The sequence below is a fragment of the Rhincodon typus genome, chromosome 22, assembly GCF_021869965.1.
Source record: "Rhincodon typus isolate 14 chromosome 22, sRhiTyp1.1, whole genome shotgun sequence".
Lineage (NCBI taxonomy): Eukaryota > Metazoa > Chordata > Chondrichthyes > Orectolobiformes > Rhincodontidae > Rhincodon > Rhincodon typus.
The window spans coordinates 7,191,180-7,215,452 of NC_063353.1; the positions used below are offsets into that span (position 1 = coordinate 7,191,180).

Below are 24,273 nucleotides of genomic sequence, written 5' to 3' on the forward strand. Positions count from 1 at the left end.
CCACAGTCTAAAAATGTGCAAGTTCGGTGGATTGGCCATGCTAAATTGCCCATAGTGTTCAGGGATGTGTAGGTTAGGTGCATTAGCCACAGGAAATGCAGGGTTATGGGGATGGGTGTGGTTGGGATGCTCTTCAGAGGGCTGGAGTGGACTTGTTGGGCTGAATGGCCTGTTTCCACACTGTGGGGATTTGATGATATTTCTATGAAATTGATTTTCTTCTTTGTTCATGCCCCTGAGCTCAGAAGAGGATGAGGAAGATGATGATGAAGATAACATGTCAACAGTTATGAGGCTTCGAACAAAAATGCCTTGGCGAGCTTTCTGGAGATATCTGACCTCAGGAGGATTCCTTCTGCTCTTTTTGCTGATTATCTCCAAGTTGCTAAAACACTCTGTCATGGTGGCTATTGACTATTGGCTTGCAAAGTGGACAAGCTCAAAACAAACAAGTGAAACAAACACAATGACTGACACGGTACGAACCTGAATAGTTAGAACAGTCCCCTTCAAAAATCTGTTGAGATTGGGTTAAATGAAAATGTCTGAAGTGATTTTGATGCTTTTTTGTTAGACAAGGATATTAATGGACATGGAACTAAGGCAAGTAAGTGGAGTTGAGCTACAGATTGGTTATGGTGAACTGAACGGCAGATTAGGTGTGAGAACTCCTGATCTTATGTCTCTGATAATGAAATGCTGTGAAACGACTCAGTGGGAATCCATTGCATGTGGAATTAAAAAGGTGTACGCAGCAAGGATTTCCATGAAGTCAAGTCAGCATTAACCCGAAATAAAAATTGTTGCACTGATGACTTGTATTTATAGACAAGGGCAGCTTTGCAGCCAGTCTCAGAGTGGATTGTCTGCCTGTTACAAAGAGCATCCAAAATGAAAATCAGGTTTCAAGTGTTGGGCAACACCAATTTGGCACCTCACAACAATATCAAAATCCATCCCAGTCATAGTTGTAGAGCCATACAGCATGGAAACAAAACCTTCAGTCCAACCAGTCCATGCCGAACATGATGCAAAACTAAACTTGGCCCACCTGTCTGTTCCTGGCCCGTATCCCTCCAAAACCTTTTCTATTCGTGTATTTATCCAAATGTCTTTCAAATGTTGTTACCCACATCCACCACTTCCTCACCTCAAAGCAATCAGCTCAGGAATGAGACAGATGGACACTGCTGATGTACCGCATGCACCAGAATCCTTTAGGAAAGAGTGGGGAGATGGTGAGCTGTAGGCATTCAGGGAGAAATGTTTCCTTGCCTCTGGGTCAGGACTCCAGGTTCAAGTCCCACTTCAGGACCTGATGGCCACGGAAGGTGCATTCATAACACAACCAAAACAAGTTCAGCATCAAACTGCAAATCCTCTACCACCACCTCTGGCAGCTCATTCCAAACACGCACCACCCTCTGCATGAAAATGTTGCCCTTAAGTCCCTTTTAAATCTTTCCCCTCTCACCTTAAACCTATAGCCTCTAGTTTTGGACTCCCCCACCCCAGGAAAAAGACCTTGGCTATTCACCCTATCCATGCCCCTCAGAATTTTATAAACTTCTATAAGGTCACCCCTCAGCCTCCGACTTCCAGGGAAAATAGCCCCAGCCAATTCAGCCTCTCCCTACAGCTCAAACCCTCCAACCCTGGCAACATCCTTGCAAATCTTTTCTGAACACTTTCAAGTTTCACAACATCTTTTCTATAGCAGGGAGACCAGAATTGAACACGGTATTCGAAAAGTGGCTAACCAATGTCCTGTACAGCCACAACATGACGTCCTAACTCCTATATTCTATGCACTTATCAATAAAGACAAGCGTACCAAACACCACCTTCACAATCCTGTCTACCTGTGTCTTCATTTTCAAGGAACTATGTGTTCACCAGAGGGTGTATAATGCTTCAGTGATCACTTAGTGCTGTAAGCAAAGTGCTAATGTGTACTTAATCTTAAATTGAGCCTCTTGTGACACATTCGGGTATCTTAGATGTAATGTAACTAGCTCCTAAGTTAACACACCTATCTCTTTGCTGATGAGTTCATGTGGGCATTGTTCCCCAAATGGTATCTGTAGCTTAGATTGATACAGCAAGAAGGATTGGTGGCAGAAAATCTACCCAAGGCATCACAGATGGTCCCAACAGAAACCAGGAGATGCCATTCACATCTCGGGCAATATTGCCTCCACAGACAGGGAGGATTGATTGAAAAGCCAGTCAAATGCCTTAATCTTCTGAGTCTTTTCTGAATGAAGTCCAGAAGGATTTCCCTCCTATGCTAATACTTGGCTTTAGTTACTTTTAGTAATGTCCTCTCTGCAATCCAAATCTGCAACTGAAATATTGTATAACAATGAGGGTTGAATTTCATCTTGGAAAGGTTGTGATCTATGGGTGATATTGTACAGGCTCCTGTTTACGTGTTGCTCTTGATATTTACTTTCACTGTTGAACTGAATATTGGGCAGGGGCACAGCAGATGGCCAGTGTGATGCCGTCTGGCCTGGATTACCTTTGGAAGAAGTTCCAGTCTTATGCTTTAACTTCAGTAGTAAACAGCACAAATCACGTTGGGTGAACTTTCTGACACTCCAGGACTACACATTTTCTTGGGAAAGGTAAAATAAATGGATGGGAAGATTGTGAGCCTTATACCCATTAGTTCCCTCAAAGTGCATCCCATATGCTTTGCATCACATTGCAACAGCCACATGAAACACCCTGGGAATTAGCACAACAGTAACATTGAAGATACATAGATTAATTGAGGCTAATGCTTTCCAGTGTCTGCCATCTCTTGGAACTTGCTCGGCAGCCTGATGATCTTTAGATCAAAGTTGAATTTCCCAGAGGTTTTTTTTCTTGATTTAGCCTCAGATTTCCTGTTTGGCTTTTTGCCTCTCTCAAGGGATTGTGGGAGTGGGAATGATAGGGCCTAGTGATGAATGTGAGGGCACATCAATGACCAACTAGGCAGGACCGATGGAGCAACAGGGCTTTTCCAGGCACTTTCAATAAGCCGGGAATAATTAGGCTGTTTATTTCTGTACTTTCAACCTCAAAGAGGCAGCAATGTTCAGATGATTTACAGATGTTTGTGTTACTATGTGTGGGTATACTTGTGGAGGGAGTTCCAAAACCAAGGGCCATCAGTATAAGCTAGTCAGGAATAAATCAAGTTGGGAATTAAGGACACACTATAAATCTTGTATGGTCAAAGATTGCCAATTATAACAAATTAACAGAAAATTATCTCAATAAATGGAATAGTTCAGGGAAAAGTTTGAAAAGAGTGAGTTTAGTGATGTTAAATATATCTGACAGTCAGTCCTATCCTTTAAAATCACTTTTGTTAGATTAAAGATTTTAGATTGTGATGTCATGATCTTTCACCTCAGAACCTGATTCTCCTGTTGGTTTATTCAGATTGTCACATTCATTAGTCAGGTTAAGCTATTGAATGGTCCAAACAATTCTGTATTTTATCTCTTTACCGACTATGTCAATTCACAAACTCCTTCTATCTGTGTTCCTTAGAGTAACCAAAATTATTACAAAATGTGGTACAGCATCTTGTGCAGTGTTGGGATCATACTATGCCTCATCACATCCCTAACTGTGGAGTGGATGGGCTTAACAGCAGCTAAAAATCTTCATCATAATCTTCTCAACAAGATCATCCTAGCACCAGTGAGGTAAGCTGATAATTAGTCTTAAACCATATCCACAAAACTTCATTTGTGGAGCTATTACAACAACTGGTCTCACTATTATGATACCTTTAACAGATGTCTTAAGTCAGTTCCCCAGTGTTTTGGTGATTATGAATGGGTCCAGGGCTCTGATTTTACTTGTATGCTTGTCTTTTTGCTTTCTCTGGGTTATCAGGCTGTCTGCACCATGTTCTTTTAAAGGTTGCATTTATAAAGTGGTCACTACACTGTGCCCCATTATGATCTCTTCCCTCTGGGTTCTGGTACTGCCTCTGTATTGTGATGTTGGGACCCTGCAGGTGATTTTGGAAACATGCACTTGTGGGGAAGTGATAGGAACAATAAGACATCAAGATGTGAAATAAAAGAAAACTCGGCATTACCAACTCCACCAACATTGCATCTACCAGGAAGATAGAAGGCAAATTAAATAGATTGTGGGCTTCTCTTATCTGGCAATTCTTATTGTATGATGCCTTATCACATCCCTGAGAAGTGCCTCAAACTGCTTCACGTGCAGTGAACTAATTTTAAATGCTCAGATGAAAAGCAAAATAAAAATAATTGGATAATATTAATTTTGGGAGGAACATTAGCTAGGAGATTCAAATAAATTGCTTTTGAAGAACTGCCTGATCTTTTTAGGTACTTTAATCCAAACTATTGAATGGTGGAGCAGGATTGAAGGGTTGAATAGCCAACTCCTGCTCCTAGTTTCTATGTTTCCATGTTTCGTAAGATCTTTGACATTCACTTGGATCATTCAAACAGACTGCCAGGGCCTCCGTCCAAATTCTCATCTTAAGCATTAAACTTCATAGAATCCCTACAGTGGGGAAACAGGCCATTCGGCCCATCAAGTTCACCCTGACCCTCCAAAGAGCATCCTCCCCAGACCCACCCCACCCCCTCACCTTTTCCCTGCAATTCCCATGGCTAACCCACCTAGACTGTACATCCCTGAACACTATGGGTAATTTAGCATGGCCAATCCACCTAACCGACACATCTTTGGACTGTGGGAGGAAACCGGAGCACCTGGAGGAAAACCAAGCAGACACGGGGAGAATGTGCAAACTCTACACAGACAGTCGCCCAAGGCTGCAATTGAACCCGGGTCCCTGGCGCTGTGAGGTAGCAGTGCTAGCCACTGCGCTTTCATACTTCTTTTCGGGAGTAGTACATCCTAAGTGCTCCAAAATAGAAGGAGTGCATATAAGGTATCCTGTATCCTGTATCAGTTTCCCTAAAATGTCCCTTACAGAGGACCCATCCTAAGACTCTGTTCCCACAGCTTTATTTGGCAAGATGTTCCAAAGACATACAGTCCTCTGAGGGAAGAAATTCCTCCTCATTACAGTCTTAAATTGATGCTCCTTTACTCAGAGACTATGTCCTCTGCTCCTAGATCCTCCTATGAGGGGAAATATTCTTTCAACATTTACTTTGATTCCATTACTGATCAAGAATCTCTGTATCTCAGCCTTAAAGATACACAAGGGCTCTGCCTCTACGACTCTGTGGCAAGAAGTTCCAGATTCTTAAGAAGTTTCTTGAGAATCCTATACGTTTCAATGAGCTCATCTCTCATTTTTCTTAATTCTGAGACTGTGCTATCTGGTCCTAGGCTCTGCCATGAGAGGTAACATCCTCTCAGCTTTTACCCTGTCAAGCCCCTTAACAAAAGGAGTACATGTTTCAATGAGATCACCTCTCATTCTTCTAAATTCCAATGAATGGAGGCCAACCTGTTTAGCCTTTGCACGTAAGACAATACCAGGGATCATCCTATCGAACGTTCTCTGAACTGCTTCCAATGAAATAATATCTTTCCTTAGATAAGGGACCAAAACTGCTCACAGTATTCCAGATATGGTCTTACCAGCACCTTTTACAGTTGCAGTAACCTTCTTGATTACCTGCTGTGCCTGCTTGCTAGCTTTCTATGTTTCTTGCACAAATTCCCATTCCCTGAGTCCCATTGTGTTGCAGCTTTCTGCAGTTTTTCTCCATTTAAATAACACTCAGTTCTTTTGTTCTCCATTCCAAAATGAATAACTTCACACTTTCCCACATTATAGTCCATTGTCCAACTTTTTGCCCACTCACTTAACCATCAATACCTCTCTGTAAAATGTTTGTATCCCCCTGGCAACCTGCCTTTCTAATTATTTTTGTCTTCTGCAAATTTGGCTACAGTACATTTGCTTCCTTCCTCCAGTCATTAGGGTATATTGTAGACAGTTGTGGTCTCAGCACTGATCCCTGTGGAATCCCACTGGTCACAGGTCACCAACCTAAAAAGGAACCCCTTATCCCCACTCGCTGTTTCCTGCCCATTGGCTAATTCTCTGTCAACACCAGTATCTTATCTCTAACACCATAGGCTCTATCTTATGACTTAAACTTTTGTGAAGTACTTTGCCAAACAGCTGACAGAAGTCCAAATGCAACACATCTCCTGGTTCCCCTCTATCCAGTCTCTGGTTGAGACTTCCTTGAAAATGTCTCATAAATTTTTCAGATATCGTTTCTCTTTCATGAAGCCTTGCTGACTCTGCTTGATGTTCCGTTCAAGTCAGGCAAATTGCTGATTCTTAATGAACCATATCATGTCTCTGACAAAGATTTGCCACATTACCAGAGTGAGTGAAGACCATAAGATATAGGAAAGAATTAGGCCATTCAGCCCATCAAGTCTGCTCCACCGTTCAATCATGGCTGATTTTGTTTCTCAAGCCCATTCTCCTGCCTTCTCCCATAACACTCGATCCCCTTACCAATCAAGAATATATCTCTCTGTCTTAAATACACTTAATGACTTGGTCTCCACAGCCCTCTGCGGCAATGTGTTCCATTGATTAATCAGCCTCTGGCTAAAGAAATTCCTCCTCATCTCAATTCTATTTGATTTGATTTATTGTTAAGTACAGTGAAAAGTTTTGTCTTGCGAGCAGTACTGGCAGATCATAACAAACAAAGATATACAGCTGACAGGGGTGCTTAGACAGAGCGAGGCATACAAGGTTACAGATGCACAGGAAGTGTACAAAAGCAATATCAACATTAAATTTGAAATTAGAGAGGTCTGTTCTGCTATCTAATACAGCAGGGAAGAAGCTGTTCTTGAACATGTTGGTGCGTATGTTCAAGCTTCTGTATCTAAAGGGTCATTCCTTCATTCTCAGCGTGCGCCCTTGGGTCTTAGTCGCTCCTACCAGTGGAAATATCTCTCTATGTCCACTCTATCCTGATTTCTCAGTATTCTGTAAGTTTCAGTTAAACATGAAAACAGAAACATGGATGTGTTTCTGATGCAAACCCATGATTCAGTCAGGAACAGGTTTGGCAGAATGCACTGGAATAACTCATCCAAGAATTCATCGCCAAGGCAAATCCAGGCCAAACTTTAAGAGATTGATGCTGACATCCAAGAATCTGTCAACTTTACAAACTTCTCAGCTTCATGCAATGTTTGAAAGTACAAATTGCATCAAAAACTAGATCTCTTCAGTGGAAAACTTTTCTCCATCCACTTTGCTTCTAAACTGGGACTTTGTTGATTTATCCACCACCCACACTCAACCCCAAAACCTATCAGTCAGAGTCTCTGTTAATTTGCTACTTAATGAATGGAAACAATTCAGTTAAAGGTTCTCTTAATTACTGGCACAAGTTTTGACAGTTCTATCAAATTTGATATCCTTACCACACTGGAACACAGTGACATGTACGAAACATTGAACTCCCCACATTATTGTTGAAAATCTTGGGGCTGGATTTTACCAGAAATCAGTGAATTTTCAAGGGTTGGGAGTGAAGGCCAAATGGGTTTTCTTACACTATCTTCCCAAACTTGCCTCATTTTAATGCACCTCGCCCCTAAGCTGCCTCAGTTGTTGCATTCTCCCACTTACTATAGTTGCAAATATTAGTTACTCCCAGGATATCCTAGGATCACTGCCATCAATGACATCTTTAAAGTGCTGGCAGTCTGGAGTCATGCCCTTTGCCATGCACAAAATGGGAGAAAACCACAAACCAATGCTTCTCAGGGCACATGGGATGCATGGCTGACAATTCATTGCACATACGAGGGCACATTCTCACATTTGTCACTATTTAAGAACCAAACGCATAGCTTGCCCATCCTTAGCCTCATCCCGTTTATACTGCTGCCTGAGTGAGGGCTTCTCTTTCCCCAATGCCTGGTGTAGCCCAGTGTGGGACCATCACATACATTAATGCCTTCAAATGTCATGCGCTCAGACTGAAACAAACACTGACCCTGTCCACTCAGGTGTGGTCACAGCCATTTTCCACTTGCAGTGTGCATTTATGAGCTCACTTCTGTCTAATTCTGTTTGCTACTGCTCAGGTTTCCAAGGTCTGTGGGTGGCAGCAACTACTGAAAGTAGAAGTTAATGCTGGGGACGGTATCGGAATGCTGAATGACATGCACAGACCCTCAGAGTAGCCGTGCAGTTTAGAAGGAAATATTGTTTGCCAGTTGTTTGTACGTGGAAGGCAGTGGAGGTTGTGTTGGCACACTGAGTCTAAGGCTCAGCATCGTAATTGAGGGATCTCCCCACTCCCCTAAACCTCTGTATCCCTTTATTCATGGCACTCCCTGTCAAGCACAGCTTCACACACACTATTGTGTCTTGTGTCTTCAGTTTTCAACATTGTCTTGAGCCCCAGTCAAAAAGTGAAATTATGCCAACACTGTTTTGCACATTGAGGCCACAATAGCGGTGACTGTCGATAATCTCCCATTCTCAGACTGTATCTCATATCCTCCAATGCACTATTTCCTCATCACCATATCTGTTGATTTTTTTCCTTCCCTTTACAAGTATTGTCATCCCCGTTTCCCAGCATGCTGTCTCCAATCCCCAGTTCTCTACCACAGTGGTGGCACCTGGTAATGCTTCTTGACTTTCATTAAGCTGACCATGGGTCAACCCCTGACCGATGACTGACCAGACCCATGACTAAGCAGTATACATCTCCCTGACTGACTTACTGCCACTCCCTGGACTTGTTGCCTATAACATTGACAGTGACCTACTCCCTGGACTGCAGTGATCCAGATCCCCCGACCCTGACTGCCTCGAGCAGCTAATGATCATTTCTAAGCCCCTGAACTAAAATCAGACAATGCTTTTACTGTGCCAGTATCCCCCTACTGAAGGTCATCTCCCTTGATTTGACTGAGGACTAACCCTCTTAAACTTGGAGATGTGGTCATTTGGTCGAAGGATATACAGCTGAGATGTAACACTGATGTAGCACACTGATGTATGGTAACATGTCACCCCATTGATTCATGACTGCTGACAACTGTAACAAGCTGTTTGGCTTTGTGTCTGCACTAAGCAACAGGCAAAACAGAAGGACTATGGACCTTTAAGGTCTGGCAGAGGGGCCATAAAGGCAAGCCGATGCTGGGATGCCGTGAGCATCTAAATAAGTGCAAAGTGAGTGAGGTGCTAAAAAGGCAATCAAGCAACTCTGAGAAGCAATCTGTTCAAGTCCGAGATGGTGCCTATCGCTGTGTGAAGTGCCCTGCAGCTACATTCCAATGAAAGGTGCTATGTGCATGTGTCACATTAAAGTCACTATACAAGTACTATTGTCATTGTTATTGCTCATCAATTTGTTTTTTAGGGAAAATAGTTACCATCTGCTGTTAGCACACCGAGGCCTAAGGACTGTCCAAAATTGGCCCTAATCAGATTATCATTATTGTACAATTTTCTCACATGTTTTTATGTATTTACTCCAGTACCGTGTTGTGTATATATATCACCACCTTATTGAAACTGGTTGCAAGTTGGACACTACCAGTCAGTGTTCTCATGGTAGAGGTCACATGACTGCAGCAAGCTGGGAGACACACTGATACAGCATTGCATTTTATCCTAACCATCCCCCTTACAAACATTCACAGTTCATTATTCCCATCAGTCTCTACACATGCATTGCACACACAGTTTTTTACATTGGACCAATCTCTTAATAGTACAGGTGGACTTTTTTGTTGGCTGTTCATCTGGGTGGAGTTTCTTCCCAAGAACTGTCATTTCTGTGTCATTTGTTGTAGTCACATTACCAGTTGTTGTTCCATTTCTGGTGCTGAGTTTGTCTCTAGGACTGACGGTTGATCTTTAGCAGTCTGTGCAGATGGTGAGTTCAAATTTTCCTGATTGGCTGCCTTTAATTTAGAAACAGCTCCTCCAGTTGCGTGTATGTTCCTGCTTTTGCAATGTATATCTGTCCATTCACTATGTATGATAGAAGTGTTAACTGCTCTACATAGGTCACAACTTGCTTTTGTTGATTCGTGGTGTAGGCTTGTATCATGTCAAGCTCTCCAATGCTCAAATTGTCACAAGTTAGTGTAAAATCGGTGAAAGTGGATCAGCAGCCAAGTTTTCATCTCACCTTTTTTCTTCAAGTTGAAACAAAAGTGATGGGAGACTTAAATCATAGCTATCACCTATTTTACATTACTGTACAAAGTCAAGACAACCTCCTTGTGGAAGCAGATCACCTGCCTGGGGAGAGCACACCCAAGTCTCCTTTTCTATTTACCTCCACACCATGAATTGCCCACCCAAAGTAAAAATGGTTCTCTGACTTTAAGCTTTTTTTAAATGTTCTTTCACGCAACTTGAGTGTCACTGGCTAGACCAGTATTTATTTCCTGTCCCTAATTCCCCTAGAAGATGAAGCTGGTGAACAGCTGCCTTGAACCATTGTAGCCCAAAGGGAGTAGGCACACTCAGTGCTACAGAGTTAACCTAGTGACACTGAAGGAATAGTGATTTAGTTCCACGTCAGGATGGTGTGAAACTTGAAGAGGAACTTGCATGTGGTGGTGCTCTTGTGTATCTGCTGCCCTTGTCCTTTTAGATAGTTGTGAGTTTGGAACTAAAATATTTTTTTTCCCTGGCTTAGCATGTCAGTCTAATGACATTAGTGTGACTGACCACAGTAAGAGTGGTTTCAAAACATTTAGTCAGACATTTCTAGAATTGACATTAAAGAACTAACTTTGAGTAGTTTTAGCGTTAATACACTGCACTTTTCATTTTTTCACCGTTGTTGCTATGATTCAGGCTTTCATGTATTTTGAACTGCAAATTAGTAAATTCATTGATGCTATTGCATTTCGCATTGTTTACTAATATAGACTTTTTTATTGTTCAGGTTCTTTGACTCAACACCTTTAGGTCAAATTCTCAACCGTTTCTCTGCTGACACAAATATAATAGATCAGGTATGAATGCTAAATATTCCCTCTGCTGGTGAGTATTGTGATGGTTTATATCAGATGCCTTGCAGTTAGTTGGTTATAGATGATTATTAAAGGTGATCTAATTAAGTATTCTATCTAGTTAAGGATCGATAGGGTAGATAGAGAGAAACTATTTTCTCTGTTGGGAGAGTCCAAGGGGCAAAGCAAAGATAAGTAAATAATTGTGAACATGATTTTACTGAATGCTGGCCCTGGTTGGAGGAACTGAGTGGTCAAATCCAGTTTCTATCAACCTATAATGATCTCTGGGAAGCCCTATGTGTTTAATAAGGTGGAACGTACTTTTGAACAATGGGCAGTTCAACAAATTCCTTTAAGAAATCAGGAAAGTCGAAATCAGCTAAAATCTTCAATTATTATAAGCATCAATTACATTAAAATTATTTTGTATCTTGAATGTTGCCTGTCGATTAATAATATTCAAACCACCTAAACATAGAGGATAAATTAATGTAATTAGGTCAAAATATTCAAGAGGTCAGTGTAAGCTAGAAACCGTGGAGCTTGGGCCTTCTCACCTATTTTTGTGTCATCTGCAAACTTGACGATGGTACATTCATTTCCATCATTCAAGTCATGGATGAATATTTTACATAATTGTAACTCCAGCACTGATCCCTATGTCACTCCACTAGCTACAGGTTGCCATTATGAAAATGCCCCCTTTATCTCAACTATACCTGCTTTTAATTCTTGATCCTTCTCATATGCTACCATCAACACCAAACAGCCTTTTCTCTTTTAGCCTCATGTGCAGTATCTTATTGAATGCTTTTGGAAATCCAAATATATTGCATCTTCTGGTGCCCATTTATCTGCCCTGCTTGTCATCTTGTCAAAGAACTGTAGTAAGTTTGTCAGGCAAAGATTACCCTTCATAAAACCAGGCTGACTCTGCTTGATTATATTATGCATTTTTAAATGCTCAGTTATTTCATCCTTTATAATACACTCTAACATTTTCCCAATGACAAATGTTAAGCTAATTAGTCTATAGATACATCAAGAAAACACTGATTTTAGGAGAACCACCAGAGTTTTGTGGCATCCTACTGTTCAGCTGGAAGGAGGTCGTGACACAGTAGCAATGCCTTCTGTCTCTAAGCTAAAAGCTCTGGAATCAAGTACTGTGCCAGAACTTGTTAGCCATGGGAAGGATGATCATACAGTGATGCAACCAGTTGATTAAATAATAGGTTGACTGTATATTCTTCTAATACGCAATACCGGGGGAGGGGAAGGGGATTCTGAAATAAATAGAGTGTGGAGGGGGAGGCGGATGGAAGATGGATAAAGGAGCAGATAGGTGGAGAGGAGAGGGACAGGTCAAGGAGGCGGGGATGGAGCCAGTAAAGGTGAGTGTAGATGGAGAGTTAAGATGGGGGTTGGTCAGTGAAGGGAAGACGGACAGGTCAAGGAGGCGGGGATGAGGCTAGTAGGTAGGAGGTGGGGTTGGGGATTGAGGTGGGAGGAGCGGATAGGTAGGACAAAAGACGGACAGGTCAGGGAGGGGGGACGAGCTGGGCTGGTTTTGGGATGCGGTAGGGGGAGGGGAGATTTTGAAGCTTGTGAAGTCCACATTGATACCATTGGGCTGCAGGGTTCCCAAGTGAAATATGAGGTGCTGTTCCTGCAAACTTCGGGTGGCATCGTTGTGGCACTGGAGGAGGCCCAGGATGGACATGTCGTTCAAGGAGTGGGAGGGGTAGTTGAAGTGGTTCGCGACTGGGAGGTGCAGTCGTTTGTTGCGAACCGAGCGTAGGTGTTCCACAAAGCGGTCTCCAAGCCTCTGCTTGGTTTCTCCGATGTAGAGGAGGCCACATCGGGAACGTCGGATACAGTGAACATCTGTTTGTGGAAGGTTTTCTTGGGGCCTGGGATGGGGGTGAGGGGAGAGGTGTAGGGGCAGGTGTATGAGGCGCTGGAACAGTTCATCCACTTTACGAACACCTTCCACCCCAACCTTAAGTTCTCCTGGACCATCTCCGATACCTCGCTCTCCTTCCTGGACCTCTCTGTTTCCGTCTCTGGCAACCACCTGGAAACCGATATCTATTTCAAGCCCACCGACTCCCACAGCTACCTAGAATACACCTCCTCTCACCCACCTTCCTGCAAAAATGCCATCCCTTATTCCCAATTCCTTCGCCTCCACCGCATCTGCTCCTGAGATGAGGCATTCCACTCCCGGACATCCCAGATGTCCTCGTTTTTCAAGGACCGCAACTTCCCCTCCACAGTGGTCGAAAACGCCCTCGACTGCATCTCTCACATTTCCCACAACTCATCCCTCACACCCCCTCCTCGCAATAACAACAAAAACAGAACCCCCCTCATCCTCACGTACCACCCCACCAACCTCCAGATGCAACGTATCGTACTCCGCCACTTCCACCACCTGCAATCTGACCCCACTACCAAGGACATTTTTCCCTCCCCACCCTTATCTGCCTTCCAGAGGGACCGCTCTCTCCATGACTCCCTTGTCCGCTCCACGCTCCCCACTAGCCCCACCACACCCGGCACTTTTCCCTGCAACCGCAGGAAGTGCTACACCTGTCCCTACACCTCCCCCCTCACCCCCATCCCAAGCCCCAAGAAAACCTTCCACATCAAACAGATGTTCACCTGCACATCTGCTAATGTGGTATAGTGTATCTGCTGTTCCCGATGTGGCCTCCTCTACATCGGGGAAACCAAGCGGAGGCTTGGGGACCGCTTTGTGGAACACCTACGCTGGGTTCAAGACAAATGATTGCACCTCCCAGTCGCGAACCACTTCAACTCCCCCTCCCACTCCTTAAACGACTTGTCCATCCTGGGCCTCCTCCAGTGCCACAACGATGCCACCCGAAGGTTGCAGGAACAGCATCTCATATTTCACTTGGGAACCCTGCAGCCCAATGGTATCAATGTGGACTTCACAAGCTTCAAAATCTCCCCGCCCCCAACCTCATCCCAAAACCAGCCCAGCTCGTCCCTGCCTCCTTGACCTGTCCATCTTTTGTCCCACCTATCCACTCCTCCCACCTCAACCCCCACCCCACCTCCTACCTACCAGCCTCATCCCTGCCTCCTTGACCTGTCCGTCTTCCCTTTACTGACCAACCCCCATCTTAACTCCCCACCTACACTCACCTTTACTGGCTCCATCCCCACCTCCTTGACCTGTCTGTCTCCTATCTACTCCTTATCTATCTTCCATCTGCCTTCCCCTCTCTTTCTAGAACGAGGGCGTTCTCGGGACGGCTGAGTAAGTGAGGTAATATATTTGGGTGGTTGCTTTACCCGAAACACTACCTAGGTAGTGTCTCCCACCCATCATCCTCCTCTAACCAAAACAAAAGGTTCTGAGCGCCGATATGGTAAGGTTACCAGTTTTTTTTTCAATAGTCTGTTTGGGAATTCAAAACAGTGGGAATGGATGTTAGGGCAGTTGCATGCTCCTCCTGTAGAGTAAGGGTCACCACGAGTGTCCCCACTGACTTCATCTGCAGGAAGTGCACCCAACTCCAGCTCCTCGGAAACCGTGTTAGGGAACTGGAGCTGGAGCTGGATGAACTTCAGATCATTCGGGAGACTGAGGGGGTAATTGAGAGGAGTTACAGGGAGGTAGTCACACCTCAGGTACAGGAAAAAGGTAGATGGGTTACAGTCAGGGGACGGAAAGGGAACAGGCAGACAGTGCAGGGATCCCCTGTGGCCGTTCCCTTCAATAACAAGTATACCGTTTTGGATACTGTTGCAGGGGACGACTTACCAGGGGTAAGCCATGGGGTACAGGTCTCTGGCACAGAGTTTGTCCCTGTTGCTCAGAAGGGAAGGGAGGAGAGGAGGAGAGCATTAGTCTTTGGGGACTCCATAGTTAGGGGGACAGATAGGAGATTCTGTGGGAACGAAAGACCCTCGCGGTTGGTGTGTTGCCTCCCAGGTGCCAGGGTCTGTGATGTCTCGGATCGTGTTTTCGGGATCCTTAAGGGGGAGGGGGAGCAGCCCCAAGTCGTGGTCCACATAGGCACCAACGACATAGGTAGGGCAGAAATTCAAGGAGCTAGGGTGGAAGCTTAGAGCTAGAACAAACAGAGTTGTTATCTCTGGTTTGTTACCCGTGCCACGTGCTAGCAAGGCGAGGAATAGGGAGAGAGAGCAGTTGAACACATGGCTACATGGATGGTGCAGGAGGGAGGGATTCAGATACCTGGATAATTGGGGCTCATTCTGGGGTAGGTGGGACCTCTACAAACGGGATGGTCTACACCTGAACCAGAGGGGTACCAATATCCTGGGGGAGAAATTTGCTTATGCTCTTCGGGAGGGTTTAAACTAATTCAGCAGGGGGATGGGAACCTGAATTGTAGCTCCAGTGTACAGGAGATTTGAGAGTAGTGAGGTCAGGAATAAGGTTTCAAGGTTGCAGGAGTGTACCGGCAGGCAGGAAGGTGGTTTGAAGTGTGTCTACTTCAACGCCAGGAGCATCCGGAATAAGGTGGGTGAACTTGCAGCATGGGTTGGTACCTGGGACTTTGATGTTGTGGCTATTTCGGAGACATGGATAGAGCAGGGACAGGAATGGTTGTTGCAGGTTCCGGGGTTTAGATGTTTCAGTAAGATCAGGAAAGGTGGTAAAAGAGGGGGAGGTGTGGCATTGTTAGTCAAGGACAGTATTACGGTGGCAGAAAGGACGTTTGATGAGGACTCGTCTACTGAGGTAGTATGGGCTGAGGTTAGAAACAGGAAAGGAGAGGTCACCCTGTTGAGAGTTTTCTATAGGCCTCCAAAAAGTTCCAGAGATGTAGAGGAAAGGATTGCAAAGATGATTCTGGATAGGAGCGAAAGTAACAGGGTAGTTGTTATGGGGGACTTTAACTTTCCAAATATTGACTGGAAACGCTATAGTTCGAGTACTTTAGATGGGTCAGTTTTTGTCCAATGTGTGCAGGAGGGTTTGCTGACACAGTATGTAGATAGGCCAACAAGAGGCGAGGCCACATTGAATTTGGTACTGGGTAATGAACCAGGCCAGGTGTTAGATTTGGAGTTAGGTGAGCACTTTGGTGATAGTGACCACAATTTCGTTACGTTTACTTTAGCGATGGAAAGGGATAGGTATATACCGCAGGGCAAGAGTTATAGCTGGGGGAAAGGCAATTATGAGGCGATTAGGAAAGATTTAGGATGCATAGGATGGAGAAGGAAACTGCAGGGGCTGGGCACAATTGAAATGTGGAGCTTGTTCAAAGAACAGCTACTGCGTGTCCTTGATAAGTATGTACCTGTCAGGCAGGGAGGAAGTGGTCGAGCGAGGGAACCGTGGTTTGCTAAAGAAGTTGGATCTCTTGTCAAGAGGTAGAAGGAGGCTTATGTAGAGATGAGGCGTGAAGGCTCAGTTAGGGCGCTTGAGAGTTACAAGTTAGCCAGGAAGGACCTAAAGAGAGAGCTAAGAAGAGCCAGGAGGGGACATGAGAAGTCTTTAGCAGGTAGGATCAAGTAAAACCCTAAAGCTTTCTATAGGTATGTCAGGAATAAAAGAATGACTAGAGTAAGATTAGGGGCAGTCAAGGACAGTAGTGGGAAGTTGTTTGTGGAGTCTGAAGAGATAGGAGAGGCGCTAAATGACTATTTTTCGTCAGTATTCAAACAGGAAAAAGACAATGTAGTCGAGGAGAATACTGAGATACAGGCTATTAGACTAGACAGGATTGAGGTTCATAAGGAGGAGGTGTTAGCAATTCTGGAAAGTGTGAAAATAGATAAGTCTCCTGGGCCGGATGGGATTTATCCTAGAATTCTCTGGGAAGCTCGGGAGGAGATTGCAGAGCCTTTGGCTTTGATCTTTATGTTGTCATTGTCTACAGGAATAGTGCCAGAAGACTGGGTGATAGCAAATGTTGTCCCCTCGTTCAAGAAGGGGAGTAGAGACAACCCTGGTAATTATAGACCAGTGAGCCTTACTTCGGTTGTGGGTAAAGGATTATAAGAGATAGGATTTATAATCATCTAGAAAGGAATAATTTGATTAGGGATAGTCAACACAGTTTTGTGAAGGAGGTCGTGCCTCACAAACCTTATTGAGTTCTTTGAGAAGGTGACCAAACAGGTGGATGAGGGTAAAGCGGTTGATGTGGTGTATATGGATTTCAGTAAAGCGTTTGATAAAGATCCCCACAGTAGGCTATTGCAGAAAATATGGAGGCATGGGATTGAGGGTGATTTAGCGGTTTGGATCAGAAATTGGCTAACTGTAAGAAGACAGAGGGTGGTGGTTGATGGGAAATGTTCATCCTGGAGTTCAGTTACCAGTGGTGTACCGCAAGGATCTGTTTTGGGGCCACTGCTGTTTGTCATTTTTATAAATGACCTGGATGAGGGCGTAGAAGGATGTGTTAGTAAATTTGTGGATGACACTAAAGTTGGTGGAGTTGTGGATAATGCGGAAGGATGTTGCAGGTTACGGAGGGACATAGATAAGCTGCAGAGCTGGGCTGAGAGGTGGCAAATGGAGTTTAATGCAGAAAAGTGTGAGGTGATTCACTTTGGAAGGAGTAACAGGAATACAGAGTACTGGGCTAATGGTAAGATTCTTGGTAGTGTGGATGAGCAGAGAGATCTCGGTGTCTATGTGCCTAGATCCCTGAAAGTTGCCACCCAGGTTGATAGGGTTGTTAAGAAGGCGTACGGTGTGTTAGGTTTTATTGGTAGAGGGATTGAGTTTCGGATCCATGAGGTCATGTTGCAGCTGTACAAAACTCTGGTGCGGCCACACTTGGAGTATTGCGTACAGTTCTGGTCGCCACATTATAGGAAGGATGTGGAAGCATTGGAAAGGGTGCAGAGGAGATTTACCAGGATGTTGCCTGGTATGGAGGGAAGGTCTTATGAGGAAAGGCTGAGGGACTTGAGGCTGTTTTCGTTAGCGAGAAGAAGGTTAAGCAGTGACTTAATAGAGACATACAAGATGATCAGAGAATTAGATACGGTGGACAGTGAGAGCCTTTTTCCTCGGATGGTGATGGCTAGCACGAGGGGACATAGCTTTAAATTGAGGGGTGATCGATATAGGACAGATGTCAGAGGTAGGTTCTTTACTCAGAGTAGTAAGGGTGTGAAATGCCCTGCCTGAAACAGTAGTAGACTCGCCAACTTTAAGGGCATTTAAATGGTCATTGGATAAACATATGAATGATAATGGAATAGTGTAGGTTAGATGGGCTTCAGAGTGGTTTCACAGGTCAGCGCAACATCGAGGGCCGAAGGGCCTGTACTGCGCTGTAATGTTCTATGTTCAGAATCCCCTTCCCCTCCCCCATTTCTGAAGAAGGGTCCAGACCGAAACGTCAGCATTCCTGCTCCTCTGAAGCTGCTTGGCCTGCTGTGTTCATCCAGTTCCACGCTGTGTTATCTCACTATCTTGTGAGAGATAGGTGTGTGTAAATTGGATGTTGTATTTCCGACATTGCAACAGTGATTACACTATAAAAATACCTCAGTGCCCATACAGTGCTTTGAGACTGTCATGGGCATGAATGAAACTGTGTAAACACAAATATTTCTTCCTTTTTTCCCAGCATATCCCACCAACACTGGAGTCCTTAACAAGATCAACCTTCCTCTGCCTGTCGGCATTAGGTGTGCTCTTGTACGTCACACCAATCTTCTTTACAGCTTTACTGCCCTTTATTGTTGCCTTTTACTTCATACAGAAGTACTTCCGGGTTGCCTCAAAGTAAGTAACATTCAAGAGTATGAAAATTTAAAACATTTTCTGAAGCAGGTCACAACTGAATCTCCGTTTTGTTAAAGATTTATGCAGTGAGTTGAGATATAAGTTAACCTCTCAGATGAGATGCAGCTAGTTTTTGCATTGAATATGGCCCAAGTATTCCTGGTTCTTTAGTGTCAATTTTTGAATAGATCCCCAGGATGGCCCATCCAGAACCAAGGACCTAACCCCAAATTATAGAATCAAGATCACTTGCATTTCTGGAAGAACAAGGCAATTTATTTTATGCCAACCTCACACTGCCTATGTCACAGTTTAATTCTGACACTTTATGGATAAATGAAAATAAATAGAACTCCATTACCGTTAATACAAAAGAAAATTTAACAATTTAAAACCAAAAACTAAACCATGCTAAACACTCCATATTTCTTCAAAAAAATCTTTCAATGGTTGCTTTTGCCCACAGATAAGAGTGAAATTCTTACAAACCTTAACAAATTCAGAACAGATATTCCACCCTCTCCATGCTATCTGAAATTCCACCATGGCCTATCCTCCTCCAAGGTCTGAACCCTAACTTTGCCTCTGTGGCCGCAGTGTGACATCACTTCCTTAGCACAAGCTGATGCCCCCAGTCTGGTGCAGGATACCAGTTATTAAAAAGGTGTATAACAAAAGTTAGGTCAAAAATATAACAGACTGGCATATTTTGCCCAATGGCCTTGAACCCAATATTTACAGACTCAGAGGCAAGAGTGCTACCATCTAATTACACACAAAATCAAATGTGACTTGACATGTAATGCCTTGTTGATTTTAGGATATATTGTTGCTGAAAACTGTTCTGGGCCTACTCTTAAAATTCACCTTTTTTTTTCCTGATGTGTTGATCCATTTATTCCAATCTCGATGAAAGTTAAAATCCTCATTAAAACCACTCTGCCTTTTGTAGATGCTTGTTTAATGTTTCCAGTACAAAATGACTTGCCAACTTGTACAACTATAGATAGAAAGCCTTGTCCTGCCTAAACTCTTTCTTTCCAATTTGTGAAGGGATCTTCAGGAACTGGATGATAGTACGCAATTGCCTCTATTGTGCCATTTTTCTGAAACAGCAGAAGGGCTTACAACAATCCGTGCATTCCGGTAAGACAGCAATTCCAAGTTCCAGGTAATTGTCCTGCATCACAATCTTCCTGCATTGAATGCCATATTTGTTGTATTCTATAAACATCTTTGAATGATAGCGGCTCCAGATGTGTTAACGCTCACCTTAGCACTGAACATTGGTGCTGACTGGTGAATCCTCTCCCTTGTGCAGCCAACAGCGGATGCCCTCATCAGCATTGAATAGGTGCAGCATCAGCGTGGTGAGTAACTCACCTTCTGACTCAAAGTCACATGTGACTCCCTGCTTGCCTGGATGGGGGCAGCCCCAACAACACTCAAGAAGCTTGACACCATCTAGGACAAAGCAATCCACTTGGTTGATACTCTATCTAATACGTACAACATTCACTTCCTGAATCGCTGGCGCACAGTTGCGGCAATGTATACCATCTACAGTAACTCAGCAAAGCTCATTTAAGCCCTTCCATGACACACAACCTCGACCACTTAAAAGGATAAGGGAAGCAGATACCTGGGAACACCATCACCTCCAAGTTGCCCTCCAAACCACACACCCCATCCTGACTTGAAGGTTTATTACCATTCCTCCAATGTCACTGGGTCAGAATCTTAAAGCTCCCTTCCTAATAGATTGTGGCTGGACTGCTATTGTTCAAGAAGGCAGCTCACCACTAATTTCTTGAGGGCAAGTGGGCATGGCCAAAAAATGTTGACCGAGCCTGCGATGCCTAAGTCTGATGAATGAATAATTTAAAATGGGCTTATTAGCCAATTAATGGTCAAATTGAGGGCTACAGGTGGAAGGTCTGCCACCCTGCATTGATGAAATCCCTGCCAACTGTAATATAGGAGGAAGGTTGGGGGTCAGCAGGGAAGCGGTGAACAGACCACCTACTTAATTTTAAGAGATGCTGTTCCCCCTGTTTAAATATGCTGGGGGGGGGGAGGGGTGTGGTATGTTATTCCTCCAACCCCATAGGTCTGGCTGCATCTGTGGAGAGAAACAAAGCTAATGCTTTCGGTAGAAGCAGGAACATATATCCCACCATATGCCAACCGTAGGGTGTGTGCCAAACAGACGATGACTCAGGAAAATTGGCTTTTAGTAGTCGTTCTGTGAAACACAAGGATAATTTTAAACCATGCAGGCTCCTTGTTTAGAAGTGGGAGAGATTAAAATGGGAAAAATGTATAAGATATGTGGAAAAGCAAACTCTATTTTTGAACTCAATGAACAGAGTGAGCAAAACAATGTCTGAAAAATTATGAATGTAGTCGGTATATGGAGCTTGGCAAAACAGTAATCACAAAATGATTCGAAAATAAGGAATCTGGTTCTATTGCAGACATGAAACCAGGTTTAAGCAGCGTATGCTGGAGCTCACAGATGCCAACAACATCGCCTATTTGTTCCTGTCAGCAGCTAACAGATGGTTGGAGGTCAGAACGGTATGAAGGGAGAGATTTATACTCTTAAAAGTGTTCACAATTGCAAGTACACTAACAAATGGTGTGAGAAGCTTTAGGAATTGAAAGCCAATGTTGCAGAGTTTAAAAATAGCACAGGCTTCCTTTTATGTCTGTGTAGACATCATCGCTCAAGTCAGTGAAAATTTGCCCAGCAACCACCCATATTGTTCTCTGTTCTCAGTTACAAATCGTCAAACTAGTTTTTAATGCAAATATAAAGTGTAAATTTACTTAAGGATGCCTTGTTTTCTTCAAAAGATGTCAAGGTCTACGATAGGTGCTTTCTCTTCATGTTGTTCAGTTCAAGCATGAATTTATCAAGAGATGATATAAAATGTGTTCTGCACCACTGAAATTTCAGACCCCAACAATACTGATCATGATTTCAAACAAAATGTTCACTGTGCCAAGTATAGCTATTCTTCTTTTGATTATAATGTACAGCTATAAAATGTGCTTTTATTTAATCTTATTATTGAAGTATCAAGGTTTTAGATCTAGGCAGCTTGAGGAATTCTTTCTCCATGTATTAATTGCTGCAATATTGAAGAACTACATATTTGTAGCACTCCGGAATGAGCTGCCAGAGGAAGTGGTGGAGGCTGGTACAATTACAACATTCAAAAGGCGTCTTGATGGGTGTATGAATAGGAAGGGTTTAGAGGGATATGGACCAAAACCTGACAAATGGGACTAGATTAAATTAGGATATCTGGTCGGCACGGACGAGTTGGACCGCAGGGTCTGTTTCTGTGCTCTATAACTCTGTGACTGTAGGTAATTTCTTGTCAATAATCATTTGGTAGAAGAGGACTTGAGAGTTGCTTTAAAAAAAGGGAAACTTCATATGTTAGTGAAACTTTTGTCTTTCATTCATCAAGTGAATTCACAAGGAATAACAAAGTTAAAGGAAAACAACATTTGTACTGTATGAGAGGTGAGTGGCCAATTAGTTAGCAAATGGTCTCTGATTGGAGAGGTGTTGCCTTGGAGAATGCACCAGTTAATGATGACTGACAGTTAACAGTTATATTTTGTTTGAATTTTAAACCAAGTAAGTTGACTCTGGTCATTTCCTAAGAAATGGATCATGAAATGGCTATCACCTATACCCATTCCTTACCAACATTTTCTTTAGTTGACAATGCATTGTATCGGTATTAGTTTAATAACGGCTACATTATGTGACCGTAGAAGGCAATTAATCTGCAATTAATAGATTAGCTATTAGAGGAATACTTCTTAAAGCAGTGGAATGGTATTGATAGAAGTCTTTAAGTAAGTGATGTGTCCTCAACATCGAATAGTGGAAGATGAGGCATTAGACTGATTCCTGGAAGAGGTTGAGGAAACTGGTCTATATTCTCTAGAGACAGAAAGCTTTTATACGAATAAATCAGGGATCTGCCATTTTTCACAGGTAGAACACATCTCTAAGTCAGCAGGTTATGGGTTACTATCTCACTCTGGAACTTGAACACAGGACCTGGGCTGAAGAGGTGCTGGATTGCCGAAGGTGTCTCCTTTAAAACGGGGTATCAAACCAAGACAACGACCTCCCTCTCCTGTTGGATCTAAAAGCCCCTAGCACTATTTGTAGAAGACCAGGAGACCTCCCCTGGTGTCCAACTAATGTTTATGCCTTTACCAGCCTCACAGAAACCAATTAATCTGATTTTGTTACTGACAACAAACAATGCTGGCGATCATAGTGGGTCAGGCAGCATCCATGGAGAGAAAGCATGCTAATGTTTTGAGTTTAAATGACTCTTCATCAGAGCTGAAGTGTGGAGGGGGTAGCATTTATGCAATAGTTGGGAGGTGATGTTGGAGTGTTGGGGGGAAGAAAGGATGTTGATAATTCAGATTAAGTGCTCAGAATGTGAGAATGGCAGAACAGTGGTGTGTCTAACTGCCAGCCTGGAAAGAACAGACAGTTCCACTGGGGTGGGGGGAGGGGAATCCTTTATCCCACAGCACTCCAACCACCCCCCCCCTCCATAAATCCTGCCCCCTCCCCACTTCACTTCAACTCTGATGAAGAATCATCTAGACTCGAAACGTTAGCTTGCTCTCTCTCCATGGATGCTGCCTGACTCACTGTGATCTCCAGCATTGTTTGTTTTTGGTACAGATTCCAGCATCTACAGTAATTTTCTCCATCATCTGATTGTTAGTTCATTGCTGTTTCCAGAGCTGGCTGTGTGCAACTTGGTGTCCCATTGCTTACTTTGCAACAGGGACTACACTTACAATAAATGTATAATGTTGACTATAACGTGCTGTAGGTCATTGTGAGCCCGTGAAACTTTCTGTCAAAATGTAAATACTTTTGTTTCCTGCAGAAGACAGCTGCCTTCCTTCACTGGGAAGCTTTGTGAGAGCCAACACTAATGGTTCTGTTGCTGATCAGGAACACAAAATGCATCCTGCCCCTGCACTGGAACAAACATGCACTCCTGCTCACTGTTGCCTTGATTCACATTGTGTGTCCATCTCGAACAGATTACTTTCTCTAGGATAGATGTTCATATCACAGATTCTCAGAATTGTTACTGTGCAGAAGGAAGCCATTCATCCCATCATTCCTGCACTGGCTTTTCACATGAGCATTGTTACCTTGTACCAATCTTCAGTTTTTTTCTCCTCGCATTCCCTTGCACTTCATTTCTATCCAAATAATCATCCAATGCCCCTTTTGAATGCCTCAATTGAGCCTGCCTCTACCACATTTCCAGGCAGAGCATTTGTACCCTAACTACTTGTTGTGTGGAAATGTTTTTTTTTCGTGTAACAAACTGTTAAACAACCTGCACTGGTTCTGCACATCACTTTAAACCTATATCTTCCCATTCTTGTTCCATTTAGGAGCAGGAACGGTTTCTCCCTATCTAATCTAT

At 43.5% G+C, this 24,273-nt stretch overlaps 1 protein-coding gene across 6 annotated transcripts in view; it reads left to right on the forward strand.

Moving 5' to 3' along the window:
• The window catches only part of abcc9 (ATP-binding cassette, sub-family C (CFTR/MRP), member 9), a 172,563-nt gene that overhangs the window by 122,586 nt on the left and 25,704 nt on the right, over positions 1-24,273 (forward strand). For all 6 annotated transcript variants that reach the window (XM_048610046.1, XM_048610048.1, XM_048610047.1 and 3 more), the window contains 6 exons: positions 246-478; positions 3,550-3,707; positions 10,941-11,010; positions 18,615-18,772; positions 19,826-19,918; positions 21,250-21,352. In XM_048610046.1, the coding sequence (XP_048466003.1) occupies positions 246-478; positions 3,550-3,707; positions 10,941-11,010; positions 18,615-18,772; positions 19,826-19,918; positions 21,250-21,352 (815 nt within the window). The remainder of the gene's footprint in view (positions 1-245; positions 479-3,549; positions 3,708-10,940; positions 11,011-18,614; positions 18,773-19,825; positions 19,919-21,249; positions 21,353-24,273) is intronic.